Here is a 25,774-nt window from a genome sequence, read left to right as displayed (position 1 = left end):
CAGATCTCTTTTAGTGAAATCATATCTAGTATCTGTACTCCTAATGACTGTGAATTGTTTAGCCAATGTAAATCGAAAAGCAAAAATCGGATGGAAATTGCACACAAAGCGATAATAAGATGTGTTTATGGTCTAAAGAGATAAGAAAAACTCTTTCTGTGTTTGAACATGAATCAAACAATGAAATTAAATGCTGTTTGAATTATTTTCATTTATTTTGAAATTAAATTTCATTGGATATATATATAATATACATATGTATGTAACTAAAAAATACTCCGTTTTTCGTGTAAATATATGAAAAATATACGCCTTCACAATAAGCGGCATCATCATTGTAGCACTGTTTCCTCATTTGCAGTTCAGATAGCATTGAACACAAAATTCAATCATTTTGACAAGATCAAGACAATTGTGGAAAGATCAAATTTGAATAGCATAATAATATAAAATTGTAGGTATGTATATGAGTCCTTAAATATAACACAAAATTGTTGGATATATAAAAATGGCTAAAATTTGTGATAAAATATACATATTTTTTGTTTAATATTAAGGAAGAGTCTATGTTAATGGAAGGGATTTTTGTCAATGAAATATGTTTTTTTTTTTGTTTGCACAATTTGTATGTGAGTGCGTGGAACACCATGCAGTATAGATTTTTGATTTGTAAAGACACGAAGAAATGCTTAGTACTTTTGTCTATGATAATTTTGTTGTTGTCCTCAAGATTAATAAAACTGCCCCAGCAAATAAGTCAGTTATAAAGGAACCTGGACGCAGAAAAAAATTCAATTGAAAAATCAACTGGAAAGTGTAAAAAGACATCTCATTAATTGTAGGTGCACCAAAACTTCAAGACTATTGGAAATCTTATCTGAGTTCGGTCAATGGATCAAACGGTCAATGGCATCCGACAAGTGTTGATGGCCAGCATTGTAAAATCTCCAATGGATTGCTGTTGGGGATGCCATGGAATCAGTGAACTCACACCTGTGCTAGCTTCTTAGTACGCTTTCTATAATGACCACGGAAACAGAGCGTGGGCTGGTGCTGAGGGTTGCAGGTTGACCAGTTTTTTCTGATTTTGGCCAATACGTCAGACGCTCAGTGGCATCCAACTAAGAAGAAGACAAGAGTTGATGACCAGCATTGCAAAATCTATCAATGGATCGCTGTTGAGGATGCCATGGCCACGGAAACAGAGCACGGGCTGCTGCTAAGGGTTGTAGGGTGACCAGTCTTTTCTGAGTTCGGCCAATACATCAAACAGTCAGTGGCATCCAACTAGGAAGAAGACAAGAGTTGATGACCAGCATTGTAAAATATCTCAATGGATCGCTGTTGAGGATGCTATGGAATCAGTGAACTCACACCTGTGCTAGCTTCTTAGTACGCTTTCTATAATGGCCATGGAAACGGAGCATGGGCTGCTGCTTAGGCTTACAGAGTGACCAGTCTTTTCTGAGTTCAGCCAATAAATCAAACGTTCAGTGGGATCCTACTAAGAATAAGACAGGAGTTGATGGCCAGCATTGTAAAATCTCTCAATGAATCGATGTTGAGAATGCTATGGAATCAATGAACTCACACCTGTAACAGCTTCTTGGTACGCTTTCTATAAGGGCCACGGAAACAGAGCATGGGCTGCTGCTTAGGCTTGCAGGGTGACAAGGGGTCTCTTATCATGCTGGGTTACTGAAGTGCATACTTGCCTACGAGAACTCTTTTCCGTTCTAAGTAGTGCCCATTATTGTCATGACTGACGATGAACGCAGAAAAAAATTCAATTGAAAAACAAACTGGAAAGTGTAAAAAGACATCTCATTAATTGTAGAGGCCCAAAAATTCGTTACTATTGGAAATCTTTTCTGAGTTGGGCCAGTAGATGAAACGGCCAATGGCATCCAACTAAGAAGAAGACAAGTGTTGATGGCCAGCATTGTAAAATCTCCAATGGATCGTTGTTGAGTATGCCATGGAATCAGTGAACTTTCTATAGTGGCCACACGGAAACAGAGCATGGACTGCTGCTAAGGGTTGCAGGGTGGCCTCTTATCCTGCTGGGCTATTGAAGTGCATACTTGCCTACGAGAACTCTTTTCCGTTCTAAGTAGTCCCCATTATTGTCCTGCGTGCATGATTCCTTCTCTTTTCCAATCTACTGTTTTGTACCGCATGCCAGTACACTTTATTTATAGTTTTCTGAGCTTTCTAAAACAGTTTTCTAGGACAAGCACCAATGCGGATTTAAAAAGGTGGTCTCAAGCGATCAGCAATAAACAGCCGGCCGGCTTTGACGGTATTAAGATGTCAGACTTGTGTTTGCATTCTCTTTGTTGTTATCTTCTTTCTCACATATACTCTGCTCATGTACGAACACGTATACACATACGCACACAAATTTGTTTGCGTGTGTGGGCAAAACGCTGATCAGCCTGACGGCAAGATGGCGGATGAATTGTGGTTGTTATACAAATGAGACCACCTTTAATTGTTTCACCATTGACAAGCACAATGAACCTTAGTTCTCCAGAGTGTCTAAATGTTGTTGTTGTAGCCGCATTGATTCATTGCAGTATCATTCTGATCTCCAAATCTAGCAGTCTAGTTGGTTTCTCCGAGCATACATATAGGTGATTGGTGTCATGGGGTGCTGCGTTACATTCAGGGCAGATTTTAGCAATGGTTTCATATAACCTTGAGCGAAATGAGTTTCGGTTGCTACATCACCCGGATCTTTATTGAACCAGAGAAGCTCTGTTTTTTCTGGGAAGATCATTCTGATCGTCTGTAAGGGGTGGTGAAAGTCTGCCAAGCAATATATTCGTCTGATTTGATCAAGTTGCCTAGGGTAAAGTAACCTGATGAATATCCTGCAGAAGCGTTAGATATGAGTAGGTTGTAAGTGGATCGGTGTTGTGCTGTTGCTGGGATACCTGGGAAGGGGTTTAGAGAGAAGCTCACTACGGTCTTTAACTTTAAGGATCTTGCGTCCATGTTTGTCGTCTAAAGCTCCTGCTTTGCGACTTAGATCTGCTTTTCTACGGGTCTGTAGGTTTCTCCACTGCCTACAGCTCACTCCTGCGGTACACATTGGCGCTGTTTAATTCACTACTGGTCGGCCAATTGTTTTTTAGACGATTAATAATGTCGAAAATTTTACAAAATGTTATTATGGTTGTCGAAGACAAAAATTCGTTCATATTTTGGTATCACGTAAGTCGAATTCGACTGTGAAATTGACGAAAAAGGTCGATATATAAGTTAACTGCGTTCTAAACTACATTGGGCCTGTTTGTCGAAACAGTATGGAATCTACTTTTCTATTATTTTTTTATTTACCACATTATTTTCTATTATCAAACTGTCGAAGGCGAATAAGTTACCACGAAATGTGCCATTCGCCTTCGACTACGACTGCTGACGATTTTCGCCTTCGCCAACGGGATTAAGGGTGAATGTCTATTTGTCCATACCCCAAATGCTGCCAGCCAAAGACTTGTGGATTTTGGTTCTCTTATGTAGGCCTTATCGCAGACTGTGGTAGCATGAGCTCTGACGGTTAGAAGAAGCTGCCGTAGGTCACCATTTTTTGTCCATCGACTATGACTACAAGCTTCATTGAAATCCGTTTCGTCCAGGAGTATGAAGAGTGTAGCTATGTATATCCTGGGTTCGATTTTCAAGTAGCGACTTTGAATAAATTCTGCTAGGTCTTGGAGATAAATGTTTATACGTTCCCCAGCTCATTGAAAGGACAGAGCCTTTATCCCTGTTTGATATTATCTTTACTGCAGTATGGGAGGAGGGTGCTTTGAGATGTAGTAGTTAAATAGAAGCCGGGAGAGAACATACCCCTGGGGAAGTCCCTGTTTAACTCTACGTATGACTGTCAACCACAAATGTAGTTCACAATTAAACTCTTCGTCCAGCAGACCATGTTGGTTATCAGCTGGAAGTGGGGACAAATTTAAGTAGCGCCTCAGGTGTCTTTGTGACCTTCAGATAGAAGAAAACTCGAACTGTATGACTCTCCTTAAACGGAATATTTCTCTGGTTTGAAAATGAAAACCACCTGACCCATTTTCCATAACTCAGGTATTACTAGGTTATGGATCGATATATTGGTGGTGTCCGTCAGATATTTGACCCCGTCTTCTAGATGGTTGAGCATTAGCAATGATATTCCGTCAGGGCCCTTCTTATGCAACGAAGTGTGTAAATCAGCCAACCAAATGTTTTCTTAAATATTTCAGTTTTGCGGGCAGCTATACTTGCTCTCTGGGGAGCAAGGTCGTTCAGTTGCGTTGAACTCAAAATGTTGCAATTGGTACTTGGTGGTGTATTCGGAAGACAACTATGGTTATTTCGATGTATAGTTCAATTGATTATCCTTGCGTGTCATTGAGATAGGTAATACTTGTCACTGAGCTTAAAATGCAGATGAGACCTTTTTACATCGTTGTAACACGTTTCAAAAATTCCAAATGACGATGTCATGAAAACGAAGTACTTGCCGTTCTGGTTAACGGCTTCAAAGATTTCATAGAAATTCAAGTCTAATACTGCATGTTGTTCCTACAAATTTTCTGTTTTTTTTAACATTGCAAAAAAAAATATTGCTGATTGTGAGATTTCCAATTGAGGAAATTTGAAATTGAACACACGTGTAAACTGAAAATGTTTAAAAAAAGAAAAACGAAAAGTTCTGTTAGAAAATGTTAAAAGCTGCAAGCTGGCACTGCTAGAAATAACCAATGCTATAGCAATTATTTCTCTCTAACAATAAGATCCAATAAGACTAATAGACATAGAATCTGATACAGGATCAGGGGCAGAGATCGGTTTCCAGTATCTGTTGTAGCTTACTAAAATTTTTACAAAAAAAAGCAAAGATTAAATGAGGGGAATGGATTAAAATGCCATCATTCTCTACTTACACACATATGATTGTGGCAAACGCATTGACAATGTACGACATCGATGTCGACATTCACTCGTAGGTCTTAGGATAATGAAACGTGAACCAACAGTTTGTTGTATGTAAACATGAGGGCATTCTGTATCTGGCAGCGTATAGGATGGTGCCATATTCGTATCGATTGCCATATATCTCTCCAGTGCTAAACTACTCGGTAGCTTTGTGGGACGTGATATAAATGATCGTAAGAGACGTGCAGGTAACATTCGATTGCAGCGCCATAAATTGTGTGTTTGATGTTTAAAAGTCTGATTAAATTGGCTGAATAGTTCATCAAGATTGGTGACATCACGATTTGTTGATTGAACGCGATATGCATCACGCTGGAAGATTTCATGATTGTCCACATATATTTTATGGAAATCTTGAAGGTCTATGGGTTTTTGGTCAATCTAAAATTAAGCACAATTTGATTAGCATTTAAAAAAGAAAAACCTGGAACGGCAAATAAAATTTTCGCAGAAACTTCTTTAAAAAATATATTTAAAAAAAATCAAATTCATAATAGAAATATTTTTTGCTGAAAATGTACGATATGGATATTTTCTATGAGGAAGGATCTTTTGATCCCTTTTTAAAGCCAAGAAATATCCACTTGATATCTCTTCGTTACAACCATGTACGAACAGCATGTTGCCGAGTATTACTTCAAGTAGAGTTTTTACAAGGCTGACACAGACTTACAAATATCGGCAGCATTATTGAGAATATCAACAATAGGCCAAAGAGTCGATGGTCAACAACTAGACCCAAAATAAATTGTGCATCATTTGACAGTTTACATAAACCACTCTCATCCGAACGAGGACCTCAAGTCGAGGTCTATTAAGTGTTCAATCTCCAAACGGCTACTTAGATAATTGTTCATTCAAATACCGCTCGAGGCGGATTTTGAAAGCAAAAACCGGTTATTCATGGTAGACTTTAATGTTCACCATGAACTTTGGCACTCAGTTCTTAGGGACGAAAAGGGAGGTGCAGCACTTGAAAAAAAATTGACGACTCCACTTTCTGCAACATAAATGAAGCGAACCCTACCAGTAATATGGAAGACTGCTTGAGTTCGTCTGGCATCATGATAGTCGGTGCAAGTCTGATAAACTTCACGATATGGCCGCTCGCCGCAGATCACCTTCCCATAATCTTAGAGACGAATAACTTCATAATCTCGGAATGTCGTACGTATGTAAACCAGAAGAAAGCGGACAGGTTAGGGACTGCTCTGAGAACATAATCGGACAACTGCCCTCTTCTGATGTTCGCAGCGCAGAGAAGGTTCTCCGAACGTGAAGCTGAACCAATCCTGGCAACACAAGGAACTTCACCCACAGATTAGCAAGTTAGTCGGTGGACACAAACGGAAAAAGTGGTTGGATTATATCGAAAGCACAGGCCATTCTATTCACCGAAATCCTCAGCCATTCTATTCACCACCTGGACAAAGGCGGTTTCAATGTCGATGATCAAAGAATTCCGACAGTAGTAAATAAAACGAAGATCTAGGGTTGACAGTCGACAGCCTTTCCTCGTCGTCAGCACATGCTACTAAACTAAATACTAAATTTTCCGTGAACATTCCATTTATGATAAGGGGCCTAATTTTTTAAATCGAATCCGAATGGCGAGCAGCAAGTGACACCACTTGGTAGAGAAGTTTTGACACGGCAGATTATCTCTTCAATGTTGCCAGCATTTATAAGGGGATAGGTTAGGTTAGAGTGGCAGTCCTTTACAGACTCACTTAGACAATTTTAGTTTCATTGTGATACCACACAGACCAAGGCTTCTGGCGGAAATCGAACCCACGACCCCTGCACTGGTAATCCAAGCACGCTACCAAACCGGGCAACCGGGGCGCCGAGTTGGCAGCGGCGATAATAAGGGGATAACCACCGCTGAAAGATTTTCTGATGTTTGCGTCGGAATTTAAACCCAGGCGATCGGTGCTGATCTCGGCCTCCGCATAATGCTACTGTGAAGTCAGATAAACAAGAAACTGAAACAAAATCCTCAAATCTTTGGCAGGCAGGTAAATAGGGTATAGGCGGAGATGCATTATTAATCACCTATAAAACGATTGACTGGCTAGTAGAGAATTATGCAGCGCTAACGTTGGCCACAGGATGTTGTTGTAATAGCCACAAATGCATATGGTGATAGCGATCCTAGTTAAGTTACTATAGGTGAGTAAACTCGTTCAGGATTGGGCAGTGCGTTGCGGAGAAACTGAATGATTTTGTAAAGACTCAGCTCCAGGGACCATCACGTGCTATCTACAAGTTGACAAAAATCGACCATCTAGACGAGCAGGCCAAGTTTCATAAAGCTTAAGATCATATCGCGCTTTTCTTTAAGGAGAATGTCTTTAGCTGCCACCGGGAGAATCGCCCAAATTTCTGGCTCATTGGGTTAGATCCCCTCTGTCACCAATTCACTTATGAGCCCCTCATAGAGGGCAGGCTTGAAGGATATTCATCGTGATAATGTAGCCAAAGCAACCTCATAATACCGGCCGAATACAGCCCTTAGTGGACGCCCACTACCAATAGCAGATGATGAGAACGACTTACCTAGGAAAACCAGAACAACTCTGGTCCACTTTAGATCCGAATGGTGGACAAAACTGAAATCATATAACTCAAGAGTAGACGATACCAACGCCAATATCTACCGTGCATGCCATTCAGGATTCCATAACCCCAATCTCCTATTTACATTGCCAAATAAAAACAACCATTCTAAATGGAGAATCACTATGGGCCACCAGATTCTTAAACCTGGGTTTGGCAAAGGCAGCCGTGTCAAAATTATATTAGGATGAATCAATTTGTATACTTACGAATGTTGCTACAACAACAACCATTGACGAAAGTTAATTTTTTATGGTCCTCACCTTACCAGAGCTTTTAAACTAATACAAAATGTTCCATCAGCGATCGATACTATGCAACGAAACCACCTAGCTCATCCAAAAAACAAAATGTGTCCCCCAAGCTCCAATTTACTTTCGACAAATGTCAATTTTCCCATATAGCAGATGATAAAATTAATTCCTCTGACTCTGCATAAGTGTTTTGGGATTTACTAATGTCATTTTATAAGCAGCCAATTTTACCCAAAACTAAATAACATTACTAGGATACAAAAAGGTGGGGGTTTCCTTCATTTTTAAATGGTACAAAAAATAAAAAAATAAATGTTCTTTAGTTTTGCGACAATCATTCACTCACCTTAAACACAAAAGGCACATACTCAGAATGCAACAGTTTGTTTAACGAAGAATCATCCACTTTGACGACATCACTGGCATTCTCATCACTCTCATTGCTACCATTACCCAAAGAATTTGTTAAATCCATAACCCCCTCAACGTGCGCACACGACGAACAACTTAAGTCATCAACTTGAAAAAATGGATTCCCCATGAGGCACGACTCATCATATAATTCGGTGAGTCGTGGAAAACGCTGTAGCAGGGGAAGTGTTATGCGGCGCCATATACGCATTCCTGGATACACAATTTGGACACTACGTTCCGAGGCCGATGTCTCATGACGATAGACAAAGAAGCAGAGTAGGGCTAGTAGCAAAAACAACAAATAATAGAGTATCTGCCTTCGACGATCCAAGATGAAATTGAGCAACTCCATTTTAAGATAATTCATGGGGGAAAAACTCATAAGGCTGACTCCGCCATCACCCGACGTGTCGGAGGAGTCCCCATCGGCATTGTTGCGTTGTTGAAAAAAGTATTGATAGAGTACATAGTTATCGAAAGCAAAAGGACGTAGTTCATAGTTTTTTTCTGCAAATGAACGTAGTTGCTTTAGTGCGGTTACATATTTGGCCATAACTTGGTGTCTAGTTGTGTGTTGGGGACCATAATTCACATCGATGTTTTCCATTGTGCAGAGAGAACTGATTTCTTTTTGTCTGTTTTGGGTTGGTCGCTTACTTTCGCAAGCATTACTTCGTCGCTTTTTTGTGTCTTTTATTTGAACTAAGAAGGAACTTATAAATGAACTAACTGGGTCTCGATTATATATATGTACGTATATATCAGTATTTTTCAAATATGATTTTTTTTAACAAATTGATTGATATTTCTCCTCAATGACGTTCGGTTGTTTGTTTTTTTTCTACCTATGTTGCCACCTTTAAATACTAACACAAAGGTGGCATCCTTAAAGGCGTATTTAAATTAAGACGTACTTTAAACACGTCGTACGACAACAAAATTTAACAATAGCTGTGTTTTATTTTAGTACTATATAGTGCAGTGCAATGAAAATGTTAGGATTGCCATGATGGCTGTTGTTGTTGTAGTAGTAGCACTGAGCCGGCAGCCCTTGCCGATGAAGGAATTCATCGGGTCAATCTTGTATTGTACATACAACCAGCTGCCATGGGATTGCCATGAAAGCTGTGATTTATTTTAGTACGATGCAGTGTATTGTACAAAAATGACATCTATCCAGCACAACAAAGTTCTGAATAAATTACCAGTGCAGGCTTATGTGGAACATCTGTTGTCACGATTACCATGAAATGTTTTTCACAAATAAGTGTGACCACTTGCAGAAATAACTCTATTGTGAATGGTAAAATAAAATTAAATGTTATAGCCAGGCCAACCCGATCGCCCAATGTCTTATACGATCATACCACCTTTTACGCCACGTTCTAATTTTGTATGGCAGTCTTATAAACATATTCTCCGTTTTAACTTCAAAGAGACTAGGTGGCTGCAAATGTTATTCCTCTCTTGCAAAGGATTTGACAAATGCAAACCATTGTTCAGGGTCTTGATGGGTAATCAAGTTCGGATTATACTTATTTTAGCCCCCATATAGATCTTTCTCTAAATTTTAGGTTTCATTTCCAGTATCAGGCAGCCATTGCGGCGGTATAATGGAGGCGACGATAGGAAACCTGTAAGGAATGGAAGAGGTTTCTTATCGGATTTCTGAAACGACACTTAAAGTCGTGTGTTAGGCACTGCTGCCAGCGGCACAGTTTTTTATGTTACACGGATGAATCAAAACTGGAGAACAGATTTTACTTGGGGGTCTACATTGAGAACACAGGGACTGAGATCTGTTTTAGACTGCCTGACCATAATACGGTCCTGCAGGCGGAGAACCGGGCGATCACAGAATGTGTGAGGTGGTGTGGTGTTAACGCGAGGACGTCGAGTATAAACATCATTGCGGACAGTAAACTAACCATCGAGGCAAAAACAACCAAGACGGTAAGGTCACGAACAGTCGGGGAGTGTAAGGAGATTAAAGACTTCTCTGAGAATAGCGCGATCCGCATTGTTTGGGTGACGGGCCAAAGCGGAGTAAGGGGGTATGTAAGATCAGACGATTTGGATCTGAAGGCCAGAGGACTGCGGTCAATAAAGTTGGTTGCTCCGAAGCCTTTCGTAGCATTGTGGAATAGCGAGACGGCCGATAAGACCAAAAAAATTCCGATGGGTAAATCCGGATCGTGAGAAGACGATGCTATTACTGAAAGGAATCGGTGCGGCAAGTGGCAGTATGTGTAAAGCATATGGGGAAGATAAGAAGTTGAAGCATTTCCTATGTCATTGCCCGGTTTTCGCGGGTAACAGACACCTTCACGTATGTGGGGACACAATACCACACATTAAACAACCTAAGATTCTGAGATCAGTAGGACCGACGCAGCGAATCCGAGCATTAACAAAGTTTTCAGCTGTGGTTATCCCCTCCTAATACTGACGACTTTTGTGAGGTGCTATGTCATATTAAAACTTCTCCCCAATGAGGTGTCTCTTATAATTTAGCATAAAATTTGAATTGCACAGCACTCATTGATATGTGAGAAGTTTGCCGCGAGCGGCTGTTCTCGAAATTTATTCTCAACAATACATACATCTGAGAGGCATTCTATGAAGCCGTCGCATGTACTGCGCCAGATGGTGCAGTAGAGATGTCTGGCAAGTTGCTGCAATTATCCGTAATTCTTGAAGGGGCGTTCACATTCACCGTGTAAAACGTGGAGCTATCAGGGGAGAATGGTGCGCATTAAAGTCCCCTAGTATCCAGCGGAAATGCAGCCACTCCATGCATCGAATACGCCTCACAGACCCCGAGGACCAGACCCCAAGGTCTGGAACCAGAAGGGAACTCTGCTATCCCGGCATGCACCAGAAGCGTAGGTAGCATGTAATCGAGGATGTACCTCTACATGACGAAAAAACAACATAACAGGTACACTTAGGTGACAGCCATTGGCCGGTAAGCAATCCACCGGGTTCTTTTATTATATTGAAAATTTCCAACACTTGCTTATCATTCGGACGACTGTGCTATTTCATTACCTTGTTGCTGCAGTCCAACTTCTTCTCCTTTTCCGAAATGCCCCTTGCGGTGAGTTTTCATTGCTGTATGCTGCCTAAATCCCTGCCCACATACACTACATTTATATGGTTTCTCTCCGGTGTGTATATAGCGGTGATGTCGTAGAGTTTGCATAGCACCAAAAGCTTCTCCACAAAAATCACATACGTGTTTTTTAACTTTCAAATGTACTAAGCGCATGTGTAACCTCTTATCAGCAGGTTTTACAAATCGCACATTACAGCCCTCAAAGTCACATTTCAAACGTTCGTTGTAGTTGAGATGGGTACGTTTATGGATATTCAACAATGTTCTTCGTCCAAATGCCATTGGACATTCCGTACATTGAAAGGGTTTTTTACTCGCAGGATTATGACTTAGCATGTGGTATTTCAAATAGCTTTGGGACTTAAATACTTTGGGACAATATTCACATTTGACTTTTTGTGCCTCCATGTGTTTGTTTTTAATATGTTGAGCTAGGGTATATTGATGGGCTGCTATAAACCCACACTGATCACAAATTGAGCCAGTCTGTGCCTTGTTGTTCTCACCAAAGCTGTCACCATCTTTGACTTTAGGGTCATCTTTAGATCGAGCGTGCTGATTTCTTATATGCTGCCTTAGTGTTTCATTCGTTTTAAAAATTTTTTCATTGCATTCCTCACACTTGTAAACTTCCTCTTGGTCCTTTGCCATATGATTTTCGGCTATATGATAAGTGAGGTTTTTGTACTTGCTATAGGTTTTATTGCAATCTTCAACCTGACAGCTATAAGGTTTTGATACGCCTTCATGGACTTGCTTGATATGACCTTCATATCTATTAATTTCATAGAAGAATTTTTTGCAGATCTCACAATGGTAACGCATTTTTTTCCGGCTGCTATTAGAAGAGGTTGCGCCAGAATTCTCTTTGGCCTTGGAATTTTCTACAATATCGGAATCTTCAATTCTGCGGCATCGTTTATTAATTCTACAAATTTGTCGTTTATTCTTCGGTTTTTTCAGTTTGTTACATGAGTTTAAAGTCCGCAATTTTCGGTGAACAGATTGTTTTGAGTCGGTACAGTTCTTAGCAGAAGATGTTTCAATAGCATCTTCGTTCAGATGTGAAATGCTCTCCCCAGGGCACGATGGTAGACTGTCCTCATAAAATGGAGAAGTTGTTTCATATTTTTCAACATCCATATCGGTTGTATCAGTTGAAAGGAAGATTTCACTAAACTAAAAAAAATGAAAAATAAGCCTTTAACGATTTAGAAAACGAAAATTTCCATATGGGAACAAAGTGTCCATCAAGCAGAATAGGTTGTATTACTATGTGAGTACAAACCTTATTATCGTCATTTGATTCGATTTCCAACGTTTTCGCAACTTCTGCTTGAGCTTTTTGAAAACTTTCCGAACTCCTCACCGCTAACCAATAATGTTTTACGAATTCAAGCCATTTATTCAGGCAATTTAAGCATATATTTGGTGCATGCTTCTCCAAAAGATCATGATCTACAGTAGTACCAGCCGTCTGAAGGCATATCATGAACAAGCGTTCTATCTCTGGGAATTTTTTTATTGACACATATTTTGGAGTACTTTCATCGTTATCGTTCTCATTATGCAACGTTGTTAAACATATTCGGCAATGATATTGAAAGTTTGCCAATAACATTTCAATTAAATGTTTGAAATAAACTTAAAAATGAAATTAAATTACAAAGGTAAACAATGGCTGGAAGACTAATTCACAATAGAAACCCCATATGTTCATTGTTTATTATCGGTAAGTCGGTGCTGGGCAGTCTCTACCTAAAATATTGTGCACGAAATTAACAAATGTCAAAATCAGCAACTCCATCTTAGGCCAGAAACGGGATAACTATGAGCACCACACAAGATATTTTCATTGGCTGAAAACCGGCGGAAAAGTAGTACTATGTTTAAAGTGAGGAAAATGGCAAACAACTAGTATAGTGGCAACACTTGAAACTATTGCCGGAATCGTTTTAGTTTGTTTTATTTGTTTCAATGAATCATTTTTCTTCATATATTTGAGAAAAAGTATATAAAATAAAGAAAACAATAAGTATAGATAAAGAAACGCGTTTTGGCTCGCGAAATAATTACAAATTTCAGCGTCTATTCCGAAAGCAGAATAGAATACCAACCCTTACAGGCAGTGTACTGAAAACAGCTGAGTACAATTTTTCCTCGTGAAATACTCTATCATCAAGATTTCATAACATTCGGTTGTTGTGTGCATTATAGTTAAGAGTCATAACTCACACAAACAACGAAAAATAATGTGAACTAGTAATATACTCAAATTCAGAGTTGCACCAAACATGATGTCGGCAACGGTTTTAAGCGGGATTCACTAGTAGAAGGTTAGGTCACTTGCGAAAACAAAAAGTGGATAGGCCCCATGAACATCATTAAGGATGTCAAATCTGTTGAATGAAAATTTCATAAAATTGGAGATAATGTAAACAAAGAATTAATGCATTCATCCAGGATGCACTAATAAGGTGAGGTCATGCAAACAGCTGTTTTGATTTTGCAATAAATCTAAATTTTTCTTAAAAAGATGTTCTATTTGATCCGATATTCCACATATAAGCAACAAAGCAGTGTTATAATGATGAAAATACAAATATAAAATACATATGTAAATGATAAGTTGTAAAACAATGTTTATTTCAAAAACCACTTTGACATTTAAATTTACGGCACTTGCCAATCAAGGTTGTTTTGTTGGGGGTAGATTTTTGTTGTTGTCCTAATGACACTACCTCTTTGTCGAAAATGGCATTCAGCTGGAAAAGCTTAGCAGAATACTCAGCTTCAAGCAGAGTATTCTGTTCAATTTTCGGAATAGTTGCGAAAATCTTTAGGAAAATATCATAATCACATGAACCTCGAAAAGGAAATCTAAGAGAAGAATTCCGTGCTACTTTCAAACCCCTAATTGTTTTTCATACCACTTGTCCCCACCTAACTACCGATGTATGGTAGCCGGGAAAGCCGGGCAATGACATAGGAAATGGATTTAAAGAAGTGGTCTCACACGAACAGCTGTTAACAGCAGGCCAGGTTTGAAGGTATTAAGATGACAGATTTTGGTTTGCATTCTCTATGTTGTTATATTCTTTCTCGCATATTCTCTGCTCATGTCGAGAAAAGTGAACACAGTACTAGCCTTAATTTAACATTGTTCAATCTGCGATAAAAACGTTCCACACGCAAAAAATTAGGCTTCGACATGAACACAGCCGAAATGTCATGCATAAGGAAATGTCATTCCAATCGTGAGGTACACAAACAAATCGTAACAAAATTTCTGCAACGGGTAGAATTGCCGCAAAAAAAAGACCGACCAATGGTAGAATTCGCAGTGTGAGTTTAACGAAAAATTTCGAAAAAATATTAAATACTTTGCGAAATGAAAAATAGAACAAGATTTTGATAAGAAAAAGAAAATAAGTTGGAGAAAAAATTTGTAGTGTTGTGAAATTCACTTCTATACGATTATTTTACGGCAACGGGTAATCGGTAAAGCAAGGTTTTCGTATTGACACTTAAATGTCATAATCATCTACAAAATATAATTTTTTTCTTTTCGCTGGTGTTTGCTCGCTTGCTCCTGAAATTAAATTAAAACGCAAAAATTCTAACGAAATCGGTCGGAAAAAGTGATACGTGAATGAAAAAAGGCAAAGCGTGAATAAAAGAAAATATATTTATTACAATACAAGTATTTTGTAAACTACGCACCAAGTGAAGCGGATGAGTTGGTTATTTTGGGTGTCTTCTTTAGTTCGCGGGTGGACGCACAACAAAGTGACAAAAAAGAAAACTGGAACCGAGTTATTTTGGTAATGGTGGTAAGTGGAAAAAAAAAGTGGCTAGAAATTTTCTATTGTAAACATTGGTCATAGATGTCTGATTTTTTGCTTTTGCAACGAATTACAAAGCTATTTACAATTTTAAGGCATTAGCTTTTGTTTAGTGTTTTATTGGCCAACCCCAAAGAAGTAAGTCTGGCGACGGCTGCTGCCCCACCACTATCTGCCAAATAATGATATTTTTTTTTGTTTTGCGTTTTGTGAGATATATAACCAACGACGAAAGATATTCTGTTGTGTTTTTCTTACAAAACAGCATAAGCAGCAATGTATATGCTTGAGTTTTGTCTGATGTGTGAATTCGTTGTCTTTAGAGAATTTTTGTGCGATTTATTATAGTTTCGCCGAATTGTTATCACTTGCATGAATGGGGTCCATCCATACCATAGGAGGTGGAAAAATGTGGTGTTTTTGTCTACCAGACGCTATCGTAGTATTAGAAAAGTGACAATTTTTTTTTTATATTTTCTGTGATTAAAGCCAACGTCATTGCATTGTTTTGCTCCATTCCCAGGGAATGAGGAGGACAATAACAACAACAAAGCGTTGGACCATATGTAATATGGACTTAAGATTGTAATATATCTATATGTTAGCCTTTTAAGGCAATTTCTGTTAAACAAAGCTATTTTTGTTTGTTTTTTTTTCTATAATTAAACCATGGCCAAAAATTAAACACATCGGGTGATTTATATACGGACGAATCTATGTTAATTCGAATCACCAGATATTATTTCTAATTGGTAATAAGTAAATGGATTCATGTCTCTTGACCAAGACCAAGCCATACATCATCAGCTTCAACATTGGCTTATTTAAAGTGAGGAATATTGCTGTTTAATGTAATTTGTGTGACAAAGTCAAATTTGTTAACTAAGAGAGTGACAGTGAGAATGAGAGAGGGAGAGAGAGAGAGAGAAAGGGAGAGCAGAGGCTTTGTCATATAATAAAGTGTTGTTTTATCCATATAAAAGAATGAACTGTTATTGTAATAGGAGAAAAGCGGATTGGAAAATGTTTAAAAAAACATTCCACGAGCTCTTCAAGAAAAACAACACACAAAAATCAACATCTTAAGACCTTAAAAAATGTAGCAAATACATATGAGCCGTGCAAAAGAGAAATTTTGCTGGGAATGCAATCGAAGTATGAGCAAATAACTTCCAAATGTGATTCTGAAGAGGATTAGTATTCGGATGAAAATGTTGATCATGTAAGTTGTAATAATGAGGGGCTTTGGATCGCATTATAGCGGCCCAGAAGTTAATTATCTCAATCTCTATGAAGAGATAGGTAACGAAAATGTTGTAGCCACATTTTCAAGTGAAGGTGGCGATCCTCGTCAAGCTTCTGTGTGAATAAGCTCGTTCCGGTCCAAAGGACCAATCGCCGCGGGAACAATGTGTCAATTGGTTATTTGAAGGCGCCAATAACTCGCCTTGTCCTTTCGAGCACCATAGGTACTCGGTATTTGTACAAGAACCGGTGCCGCCCGGCCTCTCACTGAGACTCTTCGCTTGATACCGCTGATTGTATGCGTTGCAGCTACTCCATATTCCACTATCCGCAACCTATTGACGCGCCCGTTAGCTCGCAGCTTAGCTTCTCGTGAAAGCAATGAACACCACACAGCTCGGACCTCAATGTTGCAGCCTGCGTGGTGCTTACAGCTATCCCGTGCCGGAAGGTTGTGAAAATGACTTCTAGTAGCTCAAGAATAATATGAAATTTGACAGAGATTCCGAAGATAAAGTAAGAGAAAAACATTTTATTGAGCAGATAGGCTAGTTGAACGAATTAGAAGGAATAGGAAGAGAATTTTACCATCTCGGAACCCTAATCCGAGGCACAAGTATAATGACAAAAGATGGCATGAAATCCGAAGATGATGGTTCACATAAAGATTTTGAAAATTTTATTGGTAGCCATGTTAGCAATACAAACAGAACTAAAGAACATTTAGTGAGTTGTGAATTAAAAATTATTGCTGTGGAACTATAGATTAGAGCTGGCAAAATTTCGATAGTGCAAGTCGATACTATCAATATTTCATTTTTTGCCTGAATATCTATTGATATTTTTCCTATCGATACTTTTGGCAATGTTAATTTTTTTTTTGCAAATTGAACAAAAAACAAACGAACCGACACTGAATGTATTGAAAGGGCGCAATTTTCTTCCGATTAGGCTAAAATTGTGTGAAATGATTACTCTCATGACTTCCAACTGACTTTATTAAATTTAGTTTTATACGGTCTGTGCATTGATGTTTTTATACCCTCCACCATAGGATAGGGCCCTAAAATGTTGTGTGTGTCGTAGTTTAGGCCCAATCCAACCCCTGTCTCTTGAAACCCTCCTCGGTCTGCCCACCGCATCCATACTGCCCAGAAGGGAAACTTGGCCGTATTCTGTTTCTCCGCGCGGCACAGGCCGGTGACTGTCGACCCATCTCCTCGTTGTTAATTGCCCTCTCAATAGCCCTCGAGAAGGTCGCCATCGCGTACTCCTTCAGTTGGGGAGACGTCTCAAGTTCTGGCATCACTGCGTGGAGGGCCGTCTTCTCCGCATGCCCTGGAGTTATGCCTAAGCTTCATCGACGTCAGACCCTCTCTTAACTTCAAGTCATTTTTTGTTAAAAAAAATTGTTTCGTTTGGAATGTCAAATGCTACGTTTTGTAATAAACATAATTGCCTCTTTACATTCACGATACATATGTTCTACATTTACGAGAGCATAGCCAGGCCTTAAGCCAATGGTACGTTAAAGAAATCAATATTTTACATTAACAGCTGGTGGAAACATATATAAAAAAATAATTTTTAAAATATATATTTGTTTGCCATAAAATGTTATTAGGGAACCTTTTGCATAAATGGATTAAATGAAAGAAATTCTTGGAGGATAGTTTGAAAAGTTACAGCGAGGTAACAAGAGAAGGCTGCGCAGTATTTTTGTCTACATTAATTGGTGGAGTCCATTACCACCTAAGGGGACAAGTTGCGAGATCATAATGAAAGGTAGAACGAACGAACGAAACAGAAATATGGCTTCAAATGTTTGGGGGTCATCCTCGCTATCATGGTGCTGTTGCACTCCACAGGATTTAAGAAGTATAGTAAGAAGTTACATTAAATGTACAGCTAATAGACATGGTTGTCAAGCGTGGTTAATGTGGTAGTTGTATCATAGAGGCGTTCTCGCAACAAATACGACTCAAATACAACATACCAACGCAAGACCCTTGAAGCCATCCCACCTAATATGGTAGAAAAGTCTTCTAACCAAGAAAGAAACGCATCCCATAGTGGTTGGTGTGTGTTGCTGCCTTTGGCTTTACTTTTCTATTAGCAAAGAAAAGCTCAGATCATTGAGCTCGTCTCGAATGGGAAACAAAGATTGTTAAATTTAATGATCTTCTTCCTAACAGGCAGAAAACCTGAAAATGGAATATGCTGTTGTTGTTGTTGTAGCCACATGTTTATATGTGGAGATGGCGATCCTCATCTAGCTCCTATGGATGAGCAAGCTGGTTCTGATCCAAAGGACCGATCGCCGCGATATCATTATGGCCATTGATTATTTAAAGGCGCCAACAAATCGCCTTGTTATATCGAGCATCATAGGCACTCAGTATTTATGCAAGAGCCAACCCCACCCGGCCTCTCACAGAGACTCTCCGCTGATTGCGCGCGACTGCAATTGCAGCTATTCCGTATGGAGCATTCCATTATCCGCAACTAGTGGACGCGCCCGGAAGCACGCACCTAAGCTTCTGGTGATAAACAATGAACACCACACAGATCGGAGCTCAAAGTTCCAGTCTGTGTGGTTCTCATAGTTATCCCGTGCCTGGATTGAAATATGAAGTCACGTTTTCGAGGGTTGGCCAACTGGGAAATATAATTTCATCATGAAAATAGTATAGGCTTCAACATCAAGGTATTTGAGAGTAGACTACGAATCTGACATTCAAATTTTGAGTCAGGCAACCTGGTAGCCTGTTTATGATCATGTAGAACATAAATAAAACAGTTTCAAGTGTAGAGTATGAACCTGACATTGTTGTTGTTGTAGTAGTGTGTTGTACACTGAAATTGAAACATTAGAATAAATTGCCCGAGAGCTCACGTTAAGATGTAGCCCGATAATGCCACTATCAATTCAATTCAATTTTTAATTTTCAAAAGTTATAGCGTATATGAATACTTGTTTACCGTTAGGTAAATTCAGTGAATAACTTTAACTATTCCAGTTATTGTAATAAATACAACACTATCTGTAGAAGCAGAGCTGGCAGGGTTGCCGCATGCTCAAACTTAAAAAAATTATCACAATAAATCGATGTAGCCCGATAATGCCACTATGGATTCAAATGATGAAATTCATTGAGACCTTCCCCCCGATATCGCTGAAAGTTCGTGACTGCATTCGGTTTCTTATTTTAAGTGCAGTACATTGTTTACGCTTGAAGAAACTCTTCGTTAGACCTTCTTCTGCAGTTACTGTTCCCGATGACCGGCCCATAATACAAATGTCGTCGGCAAACGGCGAGCAGCATGTTCTGGGAATAGTACCATAGATAAATTATATATAGATAAAGAATTTGAAATTCGCACATAGACTGGTTGGTGGTGGCTCTTGTGAATACAGATAAATGAGAATTTTCTAAGAACATGCCACAAGCAGAATTTTGTTCTCTATGGCATGCAGTTTGCGACGTTTGCATTTTCCAAACATGTATTATTATCTTTCCCGTGAAGGAAACTATGGCGTAATGCAAGTACGCAGGGTTTCGGCAGTCGTAACTTCTAATATGTGTGCTTTCTTTCTTTTATTTCTTTTCTTTTAGCTGTAAATTTTCTTTTTTAATTTTTATTCGGCAAAACTGCTTGCTTTAAAGAAAAATAAAATAATTACCGACACCTTTAATCTAAATCTGGCAAAATATCAATGGCACTATCTTTTTGACTGAATATCGATTGATATTTATACGATGGATACTATCGCAAAAGTTGAATTTTTTGCAAAACTAAACAAAAATAAGCAATCCGACACTGAATGTATCCTTAAAGATACTTTGCGCCTATAGAGGGCGCAATTTTCAACCCATTAGACAAACATTATGTACAATGATTTCTGGCAAAATATCAATGGCACTATCTTTTTGACTGAATGTCGATAGATATTTTTACGATGGATACTATCGCAAAAGTTGAATTTTTTTGCAAAACTAAACAAAAATAAGCAATCCGACACTGAATGCATCCTTTAAGATACATTGCGCCTATAGAGGGCGCAATTTTCATCCCATTAGACAAATATTATGTACAATGATTTCTCTCATGACTTGCAACTGACTTTATTAACCTTGGTTTTATTTGGTCTGTGAATTGCATTGTGCATATGGCTTCTATATAAATCGATCTCCTGATTTTTACTTCTCATTTTCGTGCAATGGGAAATTAACGATAGTATCGATATTTACTATTAAACCTATCGAAAATATCGAATGTTGCGATTATCGATAGTTTGCCAGATTTACTTTACATTTGCAGTAACATTTTGAGATCACAAAAAATTCTCTGTTATTTCAATCCTCTTTGTATGGCATACGCAGTGTTGCCGTTGTGCGACTAAAATTGGAATTTTCGACATTTTTGTAGTCAAATAACTTTTTTGCGACCTTTTGAAATGTACACGTTTTTGCGACTTTTTGCTTATATATACAACTTTTTCTGCAAAAGATCGACTTTTATAAAATTTGCAGAAAATTATTTTTAATTGAATAAAAAAAAACCCAAAGCGCTTCTGTATTGTGGTTTTTTTTTACTCTGTTCGTCTCCGCTCACTGTTTCTATTGTTGTTGCAGTGCGTTGTACACAGAGGCGGCAGCCCTTGCCGACGAAGGACTTCATGGCGTCAATCCGGTACGCACAACCGGCTGCCATGGAATTGCTCTGTTTCTGTCTTTGTGACCCGCCAGATGTTATTCATATGACTTTCTGGTTCGATTCGTAGGCAAAGAGGTAAAGGTAAGAAATCAAATAACACATTGACTCGTTGTATGGTGCTGAATCCTTCGGAGTCTTCTTCCCTATTTTTACCGATGATCTAGTGTCAGATAATGTTACCCTGCTAAGTATAGACATCGGTTTAAATTTATATTCCATCAATTTAAATATAGATAAATTTTCAATTATAGAAACGTAACAAGCCCATTTATCAACAAATATTTCTGAAAACTGGAATTCTTTTAATCCAGTTTGGACATTTCTTCACTTTGGTAGGCGTTTCTAAAGCCCACGATTGTCCCAACTACTACTTGATTATTTATTTATATCCTTTTGTAAACTGTTTAATAATCAATGTGAGACTATTTTTTGAGAAAACTTGTTTTTTGAGCGACTTTTTAAAGAACAATCGACTTTTTGTGCGACCTTTTGATAATCTCAACGGTAACCCTGGACATACCTATTTACACACCTTATCTTCTTTAGTAGGGTGCTAAAGAGATCACACGATAACCCCGTCTGGTTGATTTACCAGGACTTAAGATGCACGGATGGGGCCCAGTTATGTCGTTGACTTAGATTTTAATCTGTCACATAGTACGCACAAAAGCATTTTGTAGGCAATGAGGTGGAGGCTTATTCCTCTGTAGTTGGCCCACAGTCTTCCGTCTCTTATAGTTTAGCCGGCAACACATCGGCTTCTGCTGTATTTTTATTCTTCTGACGGGTTATGTGCTATGCAGAACCCATTCTGACAAGACGGTATGCATGCTATACAATTATCACGGATTGATTCTGTGGTATCCCCGTCGAAGCTACCATCGGCCAAGGCGTATGCTGCAATGCAGCAGCCCTCTTCATTTTTGCTTTGCGGATATGTCAAATTGTTAAAACCTGTTTTTGCAATCAGAACCGTTATATTAAAAAAGCCAATTGTCAAAGCTTTTCATTATAGTGAATATTTTTGTGTCGTGACAAAAAATGGGAGTTTTGTCAAAACATTTTTTTTATAAAACTCACCCTGGACCATTACATAATGATAGACTCTCATCCTATGTTACAAAAAGAGGCATATCCAAATTTGTGACAAATAGAAAAAACAAGCCAAAAATGCACGGAACCTAACTTCAGTTTAAACTTAAAGTCAGATGAACCATAAAGTACAACTGTACGACAACGATGAGAATGTGCAATAACAACACACTACAATAAAATCTAACAAAACCAGCGGCTGAAATCAACCCTCAAAACACATCATTTTGCTGCTGCCATTGTTGTTGTTTTATGGTTTTACTATACGCATAGCATACCGCCAGCGACTGACTGACTCTACAATACGATACAAACATCATGGAAGCTATCACAATCTGGAGTCATCATTCATTACGATGTCAGTAGTATGTCATAGAAATGTGAGTACTACTATTGGTAGTTGTTGTCATTGTAGTTGTTGGTTTATTACAATTCTCAACTACACACAAATGAATTTTCTCATACATCTGCACATAGATTAGTTCTATGGCTATGTATGCTAGAATATGCGTATGTTCATATTTTAAACTTTTGGTTATGTTTTTTAGTAATTTTCAAAAGTTATAGCGTATATGAATATTTGTTTACCGTTAGGTAAATTCAGTGAATAACTTTAACTATTCCAGTTATTGTAATAAATACAACACTATCTGTAGAAGCAGAGCTGGCAGGGTTGCCGCATGCTCAAACTTAAAAAAATTATCACAATAAATCGACGGTTTTGATTTGAAATGTCATTTTTGTCTAGCTCGAATTCGGTGAGAGGTACCTTTATTCGGTTTTTATTGGCAGATACTTATTGAACAAATTTAAATAATTATGTTAAATTTATATAAAAATTCAATAAATAAGCAAATAAAAATCTTTGTGTCTGGGATAAATTGTTATAAACCATAAAAAAATATTTGCATTAAATAAAAAATATTGCATTGCAAAGTTTGTAAAAATTTTATTTTCATAGTACAGCCAAAATTTTATTTTTAAGAAAAATATGTCAAAACTTAGCATTTCAAAGATTATTTTGTCAAAATTTTATTTTAAAAGACATTTTTCTAAGATAAAACTATTACAATATTTTGCGGATTAAGACATTTTGGTGAAAATTGAATACATTACTTTTGAATGCCAAAACATGCTTTTTTTTAGTGTCAGCAAAGAGAAATTCGCACTTACCTTTAATGTGAATAACAGCGATAACAAACTAGCTATCAGATTCGCTTACCTGCCAAAAAATTGGCTCTTAAGTCACATTTTTCTGCTTTTATTTGCATGATATTGTAAGAAAACTAGTTTTCTTCTATTCCGCACATGAATGTTTGACGTGTGTGTGTATTTGACAACTTTCGCGAAACAGATGTCGGCGTTTTTTATTTTAATTTAACAAAAGCACTGAAACAAAAACATAAATTTGACTAAAATTTAACTTTTAACTTATTTCTTACACCACACAAGAATGACTGAAGCTTACTGTCTATTACTTATATTTTTGTATTAAGTTTCTATATATTGGTGCACTGTGGTCTGTATCCGTTTTGTAGTTCATACGTTCGTCAGTTGGGATGTTAATTATGTATATCTTCTTTTGTAGTTAGGTTCTTAGGCTAATATCTTGACGTTCTTGATATTGATCCCTTAAATCAGACTGCGTCATCCACATAATTTAATGTTTGAAGATTATTTATGCAAATGTTGACCGTAACTGCGCCTCAAATCGTCCATACGCTTAGTCCAATGTTGGCATACCCTTTCCAACATTTCGGCCGGTATCTCAATGTTGTCTTCAAATGCGTCAATTGAAGCGGGCATGTCTCTATAGACATTAGCTTTAACATAGCCCCACAACAAATAATCTAAATGGGTAAAATAAAATGTTCACCGAACTCGCCTCTTAATAAGTCCATTGGTACGCGTACCACATATTTAAAGAAGTACGGTGCAATGATGCCACCAGCCCATAAACCGCACCAAACCATGACTTTTTCTGGATGCATTGGTAGCTTTTGCAATGCTTCTGCCTGATCTTCATGTAGATGTAGTGTTTGGTTTAGCATACAATATGATACACGACCATAACTCATTATGTCCAAAAATATGAGAGGACCCTATTATCCCATAAATTTAAGACCTCATTCTCTCACACAATACCGCCAATATAATTTTTTATGCCATGGTAAGGAGACATATTCCTCTATAGTTGAGACAAAATGTTGATAATAATAAAAGGTGGGAAATATATAACTATAAAATCTCCCAAGTCCTTAGTCCTTTCCTAGCTTTCAAAAGTATTCGTGGCGTTGAAACCGGTAGTATATGTGCACCGGTAGTATATATAAAGCTACCGAAAGAGCTCGGCTATAAACGTCAATTTATCAATTTATTTGTTTTATTTTGTATTTGATTTTTTATATGTTATTGTTAATGATTTTTATATCATTTAAAAAAAATTATTCTGGAATTTATTTTGTTACATCTTTGAAGATTAATTGTTATTGGAAAAGTACAATACGGCAACCCTTATAGTCTATTGTACTAAGATAGGTGGAGAGAGAGAGATAGAGAATGTGTATGCTCTCTGCAGTGAGTGAGTAAGGCGCTTTGCCTTGCACAGTGATGTCTGGTAAACAATTCTAATTTCCTTAAACAAGCCTTGACAAGCATCCATTGGAGGATGACTGAACATGCGAAACTTGAAAACAACAGCATACTTTGGGAATCAGTACTAACCGATGTGAGTCGAAATGAATTATTTAGGACAGGATAACTAACATTTAGCCACTCGGCGAAATCAGCTGTTATTTTAAAGGGAAGAAAACAGATAGTTTCGATGAATTTGTGAACGAATTTGTCTTTAAAGCCGCATTCATTGCCCGAATTCACTGAAATTTCACTGAGTTGTGTTAACTTTTTTTATTTTTCTATTCGCAATTCGTTAGTTCGCCACCGTAGGGCAGAGGTTAGCATGTCCGCTTATGACGCTGAACGCCCGGGTTCGAATTCTGGCGAGACCACCAGAAAAGGCATTTTTAAGCGGTGGTTTCCCTTCCTAATGCTGGTAACATTTGTGAAGTACTATGCCATGTAAAAACTTCTCTCCAAAGAGGTGTCGCACTGCGGCACGCCGTTCGGACTCGGCTATAACAAGGGGCCACTTATCATTGAGCTTAAACTTGAATCGTACTGCACTCATTGATATGTGAGAAGTTAGCCCCTGTTCCTTAGTGGAATGTTCATGGGCAAAATTTGCTTTTGCTAGTTAGTTCGAGAATATATGTTAGTTGGGATGTCTGTAGCTAAATGTCTTCCTGAGAGGACATTGGTAGCCAACGAAGTCAATAAAACAAAAAATTACCAATGAACGTATTATAAAATAATAAAGCAATCGGCTTCAACTTTTGCACAGATACTTTTTCGATGTAGGTCGTTGCAGATTGAAAATGGGTTCATATTTCTCTCATATCTATTGAGTGCGGTCC

The 25,774-nt window shown here is 38.1% G+C and overlaps 3 protein-coding genes across 8 annotated transcripts in view; 1 reads left to right on the top strand and 2 right to left on the bottom strand.

Annotated features, from left to right (window-relative positions):
* Positions 1-1,024: 1,024 nt before the first annotated feature.
* Positions 1,025-9,134, bottom strand: LOC106095659 (uncharacterized). 2 transcript variants are annotated; one of them, XR_001222772.2, is made up of 4 exons: positions 8,215-9,134; positions 4,944-5,376; positions 2,940-4,871; positions 1,025-2,876 (listed from the first exon to the last, which is right to left on the bottom strand). XR_001222772.2 is itself a non-coding variant. In XM_013262943.2 (3 exons), the coding sequence occupies exons 1-3, from the start codon at positions 8,887-8,889 to the stop codon at positions 4,783-4,785; spliced, it is 1,197 nt and encodes a 398-aa protein (XP_013118397.2). In that variant the 5' UTR covers positions 8,890-9,134; the 3' UTR covers positions 1,025-4,782. The 2 variants fall into 2 exon arrangements, 1 of the variants encoding a protein (XP_013118397.2); XM_013262943.2 differs by having other exon boundaries at positions 1,025-4,871.
* A 2,090-nt stretch (positions 9,135-11,224) lies between these two features.
* LOC106095657 (zinc finger protein 626) lies at positions 11,225-13,070 on the bottom strand. The gene is made up of 2 exons (XM_013262941.2): positions 12,689-13,070; positions 11,225-12,579 (listed from the first exon to the last, which is right to left on the bottom strand). The coding sequence occupies exons 1-2, from the start codon at positions 13,019-13,021 to the stop codon at positions 11,305-11,307; spliced, it is 1,608 nt and encodes a 535-aa protein (XP_013118395.2). The 5' UTR covers positions 13,022-13,070; the 3' UTR covers positions 11,225-11,304.
* Positions 13,071-14,682: 1,612 nt separating this feature from the next.
* LOC106088531 (rapamycin-insensitive companion of mTOR) overlaps positions 14,683-25,774 on the top strand; it is a 163,112-nt gene continuing 152,020 nt past the window's right edge. For all 5 annotated transcript variants that reach the window (XM_059367744.1, XM_059367746.1, XM_059367748.1 and 2 more), the window contains exon 1: positions 14,683-15,233. The gene's annotated coding sequence lies outside the window, so the exon portion shown is untranslated. The remainder of the gene's footprint in view (positions 15,234-25,774) is intronic.

Source organism: Stomoxys calcitrans, chromosome 4 (genome assembly GCF_963082655.1).
Source record: "Stomoxys calcitrans chromosome 4, idStoCalc2.1, whole genome shotgun sequence".
Lineage (NCBI taxonomy): Eukaryota > Metazoa > Arthropoda > Insecta > Diptera > Muscidae > Stomoxys > Stomoxys calcitrans.
Note: the sequence above shows the minus strand (reverse complement) of the source record. Positions and strands in the feature narration are given on the sequence as shown.